The sequence below is a fragment of the Diadema antillarum genome, unplaced genomic scaffold (assembly GCF_040938485.1).
Source record: "Diadema antillarum isolate AM-2024a unplaced genomic scaffold, OU_Dant_1.0 seq00001612_RagTag, whole genome shotgun sequence".
Taxonomy (NCBI): domain Eukaryota; kingdom Metazoa; phylum Echinodermata; class Echinoidea; order Diadematoida; family Diadematidae; genus Diadema; species Diadema antillarum.
The window spans coordinates 863293-874050 of NW_027272325.1; the positions used below are offsets into that span (position 1 = coordinate 863293).

Sequence of the window (10758 nt, forward strand, 5' to 3'; positions counted from 1 at the left end):
AGTAAGAGTACATACTGTAAAAGTGGAAGTCTTCGTAGTGTGGAAATTTTTGTGCGTGATTTCACGCGACATGAAACAAGCGCTGAAACGAAAGGGCGCAAACATTTTGCTTTTTGTTTCGCTTTTTTGTTATTTGTAGTTTCTTCACATTTGCCAGTCTTGTGGCGTGACTTTCTTGTCATTATGTGGACCAGTTTCCTCTCGTCGTAGTGTGTGCTGCCTTTATCCTCCATAGCAGCAATGAGCCATTTAAAGTACTCGCTGTATGGTTGTGACGGTCAGTGAAAGTAGAAACATGCAAAATTCATCGTACTTCGCCGAGCATGAAAAAAAACTTCAGAGAAAAATTCCACTTTTACAGTAACCCTTTCAGTGTTAAAAGTGACCCTTTGTTTGCAGTGTCAACAACATTGTTAGACGACTACCCCGGGAGGGCGCAATATCAACTAACTGCAGTCGACCTTAGCATCATACAAAAAAACCCTCATATTTACTCTTCAAATTGCTCTTGTTGGCTACTACCCTTGCGTATGATTAAGCCATGGCTTTAAGATACACCTGTATATCTCCTCACATGTACAGGCAGAATCAGACTAACCAACTGCCACAATGTTGAGCTAAACTCACTTTATACAAAACAATTGGTTTCACAGCTCAACTTGGCCAGACAACTTTTGACGCATCACAGAAATTTGCAATAATCTGCAAAGGAATCTTTTTTTTTTTTTCTAAAGAAAATATTTGTATGAAAGAGTGCCCACTTTGCAAATGGTATGACTTGCAAATGATTTGACAATGCTTATGATACAATCAGGTCCACAGCCTGAGAGTCAATTTTTCACTGACAGGCCTCTGCTTGGATCCATTTTTACTTGCATTTGATTCTTCATGTGCATTTTTTTTTTTGCTTGCCATTCACTGCAGATGTTCTAAGAATATCTCAGTCTTTCCTTGTGCATTATGATGTCCTCCAAATGGGACCATCTCATTATGCCTGGCTGTTTGCCTTTTGTTAGGGTTTGGGGGAAATTAACCCAATGCTTGAAAGAACGCTTCTCAAGTTGCAGCCAAGCATGCGGGCTGATGTGCTGGTTGGTGAACAGAGCGTCGCAAGGGTTATGTGATGGAAAACTTCCACCCGCGGTTGTCATCAAATCTGACAGAGTACAATCGAGAGAGCATCAAAATAATACAAAATTGTTTTCTTGAGAGCAAGAAGGGTACAAAATACCTGACAAGTCTTTGGCTTCTCAGTGATCACTATGTGAGCCAAAACTTAGAGAATGCAAGAAGGTCCTTCCAGCAACGTGAGACAGATTTCTTGCCATGGAAAATCAACATGCAGCATGCTGCTGAAAAGCTGGGATCAGTTCAAAGACATTGAGCGCGTTTGTAGCGGCACAACTCAAAAAAATACAGAGAAGGAGGCTCTACATTATAAATACACTGTACAGAGATTCCCCAGTCCCCCCTCCATCATTATACAATCATCTCCAGCTCCTTGGCGTAGTCTATAGCCTGCAGCGCCAGTTCGTAGGACGGAATGACGTCATCCGCCTTCTTGTCTTCCTTGAAGTGAAAGTAGTTGTCGCTGCCGAGTTCCCAGCCCCTCTGTGTGTGGAGAGAGGAGTAACAGGTCAAAGGTCATACACAAAGGACATTTCCACATAATGTCATCCTAGGTAAGGGCCACAGCTTTATAATCTTCTATCACGATAATGGTCTCGGTTCCTACATAAGAAATCATCTACATGCTTTTCAGCAGAAATTGGCAAGTTTAAAGCTCTGCCAAATAGATGCAATAACCCGCAAATTGCAATTATGACCACTACAATTCTCACCATTGGATTCCCTAACCTGCCAGAGTAATTTCCTAGGGTTTTTGGAACATCTCCCCCCCCCCCCCCCACAAGCTATCTACTGAATTTGCTAAACTTTCATAACATTATATCACTGCATGAGTTTGTGGCAAAAAAGAAAGAAAGTGGGAGAAGAAGTGCAAAATTGATACAAAGAAAGTAGCAGTGTTTTATCAAAATATATTAAAAAGTAAAACAAACCAAGTAGCAGCAAGGTACTGTAAAATGAGGAATTTCGTGTGCATTTTAATTTTGCGAATTTCGCGAGCGGCAACATTTGCAAAATTAAAATGCATGAGAAAGTTCTTGCCTACACAATACGCATTGGATGCCAGTAGTAAGTCGCGAAAATTTCATGCTGCGAGAAAGGCTGTCGGCTCCAATTCGCGAAATTTTCATGCCGCGAATATATCGTGTTTTACAGTAAGTCATCTCTGCTTGTGTACTACAATACAATACAGGGGAAACTCGGTATAACGAACACTGCTATAACGAGATATCGGTTATAACGAGGAAATTTTCTCGGTCCCAAATTTCCTTCCACACAAGTCTATGTAAAATGCTACTCTTATAGCGAGATCGGCTGTAACGAAATAACTGCTATAACGAGATAAATTTTGTGACTTCCAAACAAAGAAAAACATAGTAAATCAAACCTGCTATAGCGAGGTAAAGCAAAATGCCTTCAGTAAAGCTTTACTTCGCCTGTGCTATCATCTTCCGAGATTGTAAAGCTTGATGCGCCAAAAACTGTCTTGTACACACATAATCATTTTCTTCAATGCACTCCAGCTAGCACTGCATGTTGTACGTGTGAAGTGTGCACGCACACTGATACATGCAGAAAATGTGGTGGGACGGCCATATGTATACATGACATCATCATGACGTTTAGCAGGTGTGAGGCAATCTGATGCTGTGATTGGCCTTCTACTTAGGGAATTCCCCGTCTTCACACACACGCAGTCATAATGTACATACAGAATGTGTCACATACACACACAGCATTGTGCAGACCATATTCAAGCTTTCCACACAACACACACCCATACGATAACCACATACCAATCCACAGATCTTGATACAATCGCAAGCTATATAAATTTACAAATTCAAACATCTGCAATTAATAAGAAATACATTCTTGATATTGGATTTCCTTGGCAAAAACATCTTCTTACCCATAAAGGTGAGTAATTCCCTTACACACAATATCAAGTTTTCAGTATTGATTGAAATATGATGGGTAGTCCCACATGTGCAAATTAATGTCATTATTTTATGCCTTCTTTTATGCCTACTGATATAACGAGATATCGGCTATAACGAGGAAAATGACTCGGTCCCGACCATCTCGTTATATCGAGTTTCCACTGTAGTACGAAGTAGCTTATGCCAGCTGATGGGTTTCTATTATTGACAAGTGGCCCTCACAAGCTCTAACAACACTATAATTTACACAAGTATTATATTCTACAGAGACGTAAATATGCTATGGATATTATACGTAATATTTTATGTCATAATATCTATTTCTGTGATTGTACTCAATCTGTGTACAAGTGACACGCTGGCTCTTTATTAGGTGCGTGTCATTACATATGAAATATGAGACAATTCTAGCAAGAATACAACTTTTGGTCACACACTGGCCAATGCACACCAATGCAAGTCAGAATGTGGGGTACAGCGGGCACTTCACCTCTTTGGCAAAGGTCTTCACATCTGGCAGAGAGGTGATGAACAGGAGTCTAGCGCCCTCTTGGATGGAAATCTTTGTGTAGGCCTTTTCCACGCAGGCGGCGATCTCCCGCTGGATCGTCTCCAGTAGGATGTCCATGAAGACGCGGTAGCTGTCCGCCGGAACGTTGCCCTTGGCCAGAAACACCTGTTGTTGTGAAGAGAGGGGGGAGGACCAGAGGGAAAGATTGACCATCATAGATTGGAGAGAAGTGAAGACATACATGATGAGACACAAATGTGGGATATGGACAGTGTATGTCGCCATGTAGATGACAACATTTGATTGCGGATTGTATGTGCAATATCTATGGGGAAAGTTGTCCTCACTGGCAGAGCATTGCAAGGTCTTACCCAGAAAGAAATTAAGTTTGCTACAGAATACTTAGTTGGTAAGAGTGCTGCATTCAACATCCTTTGACCAAAGGCCAATAAAATGCACTGACATGTGAAACATACATTTCTCGATCTTGCGAGTATGGAAAGATACCTTAAGCATTTACATTCGTTGAAGAGAAGAAATGAAGAAAGCAAGTATGTGCCTACAATGGGAAACCCACCTTGTTATAGCTCCCCTCCATGAGGTACTGTTCCATGGACACAGGGTGTTTGATGTAAATATTGCTCTGTATGTCCTTAGCAGGTAATAATTCAAGCTCCTGGAGAAAAAGAAAAATAGAAACAAAACAGGAAAAGACTCATCAGTCTTAAAACAATCCATATTTTTACAAAACTTCTGTACAATCTGTACATAAATTGATTGTGGAAAACTTGTAGTGGGTAACTTGTAGTGGGTAACTACGGTTTGCGCAACTGACTATGAAGAGTTTTCAAGTAAGATGGAATGATGCAAATCATTAATTTAAACTGTATGTCCAAGCTGTAAAAGTTGACATCTGCTATTTACTAAATCACCAACGATAATCAAATTCCAAACTATAAACACACTGCGTAACACAAAAATATCTTGCAATTCGGAGTCGAATTCAGGCAGTTCCATTTTTTATGATCTTTAGATGCTTATTAAATTATACAGGAAACACAATCAAAGATTTAATTCTATTTTGATATTTGGGTTTGTTAAGCAAATATTGGTGCATAATAACATTATGTTGTTTCTGAATATTGAGACTGAACTCTTTGTATGTCAGAACTTTGCCTGAAAACTCACTGTGTGGAATTCTGCTAATCTGTTCTGTGCAAGCAACCTGAGGAGATTCAGACCGAGCAGCTCATATCTGTATGGTGAGTCTGGCATACTCTCCCTGAATGTTGAAAGAACAAACAGAACAAAACAATGACAGAAAACAAAGGAAATGTCCCATTACAGTCTGTATATTGCTATCATATTGCTCATATGCATTGTTAATGGATGGTTGGTAATCAGACAACATTAACTGATTTTCAACTTCAACCTACAAAGTTTTCTACAAAATCATCAACTAGACTGAAACACTGTGCCTAAATATCAGTACTTTGTTGTTGACAAGGTGCTTTTCTACAATGTTACAGTTTTCAAACCACTTTACAATACGTACTTTTAACTAATAAAAGCCTACTAATACATAAACGTTTAGATATCAAACATGTTTAAGTTTGAATACGTCACTTTGTTAAAAACAACTAAATGTGCTTGGAATGTTCTCAACTCAAAAACTCATTTGATATGTTAATTTGTCCACACAAAACCCCCCTAAACAATCAGTTTCTAATAAAAGTAAACATTCATAACTCTTACAAATAGCCACACAAAAAATTAATTCGATAACATTACAAAGCCAATCCTACTACGTAAAAGGCACGTAATCACATCTTGAAAACTCAGTAACAATAACCACATAAATAATGTAAGAAATGATACAACTTAATTGATTCTGACTGATATTGTCTTGCTCTGGAATATTATCAGTTTCATCCTTGCTTCTACATGTAAGACGGTGATCTTTAAGCAATATTCCAATCCCCCTATATCCCTACAAAACACACATAGAAACCAACTGTATTTATGGTCATTGTCAGTTGTTGTACATACCTGAAGTCAAAGTAGTATGGTTTGAGTTGTGCCATGTATCTCTCAAAGCTCTGAACGTCCCGAACGCTCACACTCCATTTAACCCCAATTTCCAGCACTTCTCCTGCCACACACACGAAGAAATAGAGGTTAACATTTACTTTTGATGGATGGTCTACATGTTGCTCAGTGCAAAATACAGAACACAGTATTACGGAAATACAAGATGAAGAGAGAAAAATTACATACAGTGTAATGCCTTAAAAGCAATAAATAAATAAACAAACAAATGGATAAAGAAAAGAATAAACAGAATGGATAAATAAAAGAATGGATATATACACAATTTAAGATTGACTAAAAATTATGGCATGAAGTATGTGTCTTCAATGATATTCTTACTTCCAAAAATTAAAATGACAAGTTTTAATACTTTCATGCAGCCATTAATATACAAAATGAAATTAGAGATGAAGGTATTTTTCTGCAAATTTTCATAACAATTTGAAGTCAATTCTGAAAACATTTCAAAAGTAAAAGTGAACAAGGAAACCAATGGCACACAATAATCTTTAGTTCATCTTAAGTTTTATGATGAACTTAAATTCTCAGTGACACACCCCCTGGTTTGTTTCTAGTCTCAAGCAGGAGTGACAATTTGCACATTTCTAGTGATGACAGAATAATACATTTCCTCTTCACCAAACATTTCCATTCAACTAGAGTTGGTAAATATAATTGTTTGTTTCCTTTGTTTTGTTTTGCTTGCTAGATTTTTTACCCATATTCCCATCAAAAAGTTGCTAGCAGGCTGTAGGTCATGAGGTCACCTGCTCACTCTGAAGTCCGAATTTCTCAAATTTCAATATGATCAGGTCCTGTTTTATGAAGAGTTAAAATTTATCATAAAGTTGATTTCTACCTTATGTACAACATGTATATTGCAGCCTGTGTGTTAGGGAAATTTAAAATTGATTATATCTTTTGATAAAAACAGGGCCCTGGCCTTAGAGAACATGTAAAAGTATACATGTACTGAACTTGAACAAGGATAAGGGTTTCAAATCTACAGCAACCTTACATGATGTATTAGAAATTAAATCGAGCAAAATTCAACAGGGAAGATGGTCCTTATGTACAAGGAACAAGCAAAGGTTAAAAACAAAACAGGCTACTAACTGACATCATCATGATACATATGCATAAGTATATTTCCATCTGTGAAACTACATCTGTTCAAACTTCTTTCTGCTTAATGCAGAGGAGAGAAAACACATCACTAGTCTACATACATTGTTACAATTTATGTCAAAGGTCGTATTATCACTGCTCTAACAAACAATAACAACAAAAACAAATAAACACAACACAACACCACCAACATAACTCACTTGCAATAAGGAGTTCCTTTTGACTGGGTTGACTGCTGCTTGTTGGGAGAAATGACAGATTCAGCAATGCCAGCTGCAGACAGAAATTGGAAAAAGCTGTGAGGTGAGCAGACTGCATGTTGTACAGAAGATCAAAGAATGACAAAGTTAGGGGCATCAACATTTTTTTTTGGATACATTTTCCAATAATTGCTCTATCTTGATTTATACTATCAATTTTTTTAATCAATGAATAGTTTGATAACTTTTCTTTTTGTCTTCATCAACAAATGAAATATGAATTTGTGTGTGAGTTTTGAAATGAGGTGTATTACAAATTAACATGTACATATTTCTTTACTGACAAGCTTTGGAAGGATACCAAATTTATACTCTGCAACTGAAAAAAAAAAAGTTTTAAAGGGACTGTACAGTACTGGTTGAGGTGGGGATTCATGTTTTGAACATTCTTAAGTGAGATAATGAGAAACCTCTTATGAAATATGAAAGAGCATGTCATTTTAAAAAGGATTCAACGTTTGTTTGATGAAAATTGGTTTTCAAATGGCTGAGATATCCAAAAAAGTGATAATAATAAAAGGCGACATGCCACAACTTTATTGTTTCACCTTGTTTTTGGATATCTCAGCCATTTCAAAACCGATTTTCATCAAATAAACTTTTGATAACCCTTAGAATTGCATGCTCTTTGACATCTCATAGAGTGGTTTCTGAATATCTTGCAAAACATAAAAAGCTTATCCTCACCTCGACCAGAACTGTACACACCCTTTAAAATTTTTTTAGTACATGTATGTATTATCAGAAAAGAGTCATTACTCAATGTTTTGCTTTGGAACTATAAAAAAATTAGTACCACAAATAACAATAAAACTGGCAAATCTTGGTCAAATCTGAAGATAAAGCTGATTTATTTAAGCACCATTGTGCTTCTTTTTTTTTTTTTTCCAGTGATACCATATTTCTGTAACTGCAACTAGAAAAACTAAATTGGAAAGAAGTCACTAATCACTGTTTGGCTATTGAAATTTGCAGAGATAAATTACAAATGATAATAAAGATTGCATATCTTGGTACAATTCAAAGACCTGAAATAGATGATTTGTGACCCGCTACAACAAAATAGTCCTAAAGTCGTGCACGGTCGAAGCAGTGAAAATCGAGTTTGAAGTTAGAGCATCAAAATTGGTCAAAACTTACGATTTTCTGAATTTGACATATTATTAGAGTCTGACATGTCTTCTATCATCTGTCGAAATTTTGAAGCAAAATGATGAAAGGAAAGACCAAAAAATAGCGTTTTTCTGGGCCATGTTTTTTTGGCGTTTCAACGAAGCAGAAACTGGTTCGAACATTTGGATTGAGCGCCACACATAGGCTCCGCCCCTAACAACGACCAGAGTGATGTCATTGGTCAGTTTGCTGCTTGCCGCTAACCGAAGCGTGAAACTCGCACACTGCCCAGTCGACTGGTGCGTGCGGGCGGGTTGCGCTATGCCTAGCCACTTCTCCTGACATCCTGGTCACTGATTGGTCGGTGAGGAGACCGCCGACGCTGTGTTTGAATGAGCATTTCGGGGGTTGCTAGGGCTTAACTTCTATTGTCCGGAGGTGAATACTGACTTGCGTGTCTCTTGATTGTGATTGCGTCGCAAGGAGAACTTTTAGGGCGCTTTTCTAGAAACAGTGATTTCCCAGACGTCTTGACATGCTCTCTTTTAAACATCGATATCTCCGCAGCCGATTATTTTTATGAGACGTGTTATATATCAATTTAAAGCAGAAAGATTAGGGAATTGTGTCATGCAATTTTCAAATAATCGACCTCGCCCGACTTTAGGATCATTTTGTTGTAGCGGGTCACATTTAAGCATCCTTAGACCTTGTGCTTCTTTTTTCGAAAATCTTTCCAGTGGAATGCGTATGGAAAAAATAGATAAAAAGAGTGTGTGTGTGTGTGTGTGTGTGTGTGTGTGTGTTCTTTTAAAAAAAAAATAGAATACAGTAGATATTACTCATCATTTGGGTATTGAACTTTGCAGAGAAAAGTACTAAAACTTGCATAGGGTCTACAAATAAAGTAGGTTGGTCATTCTGAAGATCGGAGCTGACAGAAACATTGACCAAAAGATCGGTCTGTATCTTGTCGGGAATATGTTCAGCGAAGACTGCATCTGGCTTTATGGAATCCTCTTATACAGAGGAGAGCCATAAATGTAAAAAAAAAAAAACCCAGATAAAAAACTCCTCCACACAGACAGATTCTTCTGTCTATTTAGAAACATGAAGCTTCCCAATGAATGATACTAATTTCTGTAGTTGCATGTTCAGTTCAATGTAAGTGAAGGATTTTCCCCAACGTATTAAAACTTGGACACCCCATCACCATACTATAGGGTATCCAAGTTTTTGTTCGGTTAGAAAACAGTCCTTCATTTACATTGAACTGAACAATTATAACTCTATTGTTAGATTTCACACTAATAAACACTATTAAATTATTAAATTACATAATGAATTTAGATCTACTGTACCAATCATCATGATCATAGAGACCTAGACTCTACCGTCTCTTGACCGACAAGTCTGTCTACAGTCTAATTCCGCGAAAAACTTATCATTTTCTCCACTCCTTTGCAGCGCTCCCCAATTCATCGCTGCCTTCGTTTGAAAAATGAGCGCACGAACGTCTCTGGCAAGCCAAATGCTCCATACAAACACTATATCGGTACACTTACGTTTATTGACTAAAGTACTTGTAAGTTGTTCGAGCACTAAATTTAACTTCGTAATATTGTGAATGAGCATTTGGCTTGCCATAGACGTTCGTGCGGTCATTTTTCAAACAAAGGCAGCGATGAATTGGGGAGCACTGCAAAGAAGTGGAGGAAACAACCAGAAAACGGGAGGAAACAGTGGAAGAGGTGAGTCGAAATGTTTACTGATTAATCTTGTATATATTTTGTCCATATTGGTTTGAAAATCAAGCTGGAAAAAAATAATAATAACCATTTTTATGCAGGGGGAACTGGGTCGAAGTTGCGTTTCAGCCAGAACGGTGGAAACTGTCGCAATGGAGTATGTATCAATGGTGTCTGTCTAAGAAGCGAAAAACTGACCCAGCAAATGTCATTATTATAAATGAGAAGTTTTTCCGGGAATTAGACAGACTTGTCGGTCAATACCGTCTCTAACGTGAGACTGATTTGCCAACTTTGAAGGGTTACGCCCCTAGCCCTACTAACTATTCAGACAACTAAATTTCCTGTGTTCTTTACAAATAACAACAAACCTTGCATATCTCTGACAAGCTTCAAGTATCAGAAAATAGAATTTAGACCAGCTTATCACTCTGCTTATCAATCAATGCTATCATGATAATGATGGCCTAACGTTAGATAGCTACAAGTAGATTCTTACCAGCGATCGATCTGTCGTTTCACACAAATTTTAAAGTACATGGGACTACGGGAAACAGTGAGTCAGCTTTTCACAACACCAACTATTATCGCATATAAACGATCAGACAAAGAGAGAGAGGGGTATAAAATGCTTGCATATGATATACTCACTTTCAGCTTACTGAGAATATCGCCACATTTTGCTAAATCTGGAGATTTCTTCTTCCATTCTTTGTTCAAACTTTGATACATCGCCACTGTTTCCTTCAAAGAGGCCATTTTCACACTTCCATGCACCAGTCTGGAATACTGCCATCTACGTTGACTGCACACGCAGGTACCACATCACATCATCA

General features: G+C 37.8%; 1 protein-coding gene across 1 annotated transcript; it reads right to left on the reverse strand.

Moving 5' to 3' along the window:
• Positions 1-1239: 1239 nt before the first annotated feature.
• Positions 1240-10688, reverse strand: LOC139711128 (26S proteasome non-ATPase regulatory subunit 8-like). The gene is made up of 7 exons (XM_071623045.1): positions 10574-10688; positions 7002-7074; positions 5632-5734; positions 4771-4864; positions 4160-4258; positions 3562-3747; positions 1240-1611 (listed from the first exon to the last, which is right to left on the reverse strand). Exons 1-7 carry the CDS (start codon positions 10679-10681, stop codon positions 1480-1482), a joined length of 795 nt encoding a protein of 264 aa, XP_071479146.1. The 5' UTR covers positions 10682-10688; the 3' UTR covers positions 1240-1479.
• Between the last annotated feature and the right edge of the window lie 70 nt (positions 10689-10758).

Excerpts from the sequence above, each read along its gene's own strand:
- LOC139711128 (XM_071623045.1), bottom strand. The coding sequence starts at position 10,681 with ATGGCCTCTTTGAAGGAAACAGTGGCGATGTATCAAAGTTTGAACAAA. Across the intron at positions 7,075-10,573 it reads ATATTCTCAGTAAGCTGAAA|CTGGCATTGCTGAATCTGTC; the intron begins GTGAGTATATCA and ends TTCTGTCTGCAG. Across the intron at positions 3,748-4,159 it reads TGGAGGGGAGCTATAACAAG|GTGTTTCTGGCCAAGGGCAA; the intron begins GTGGGTTTCCCA and ends TCACAACAACAG.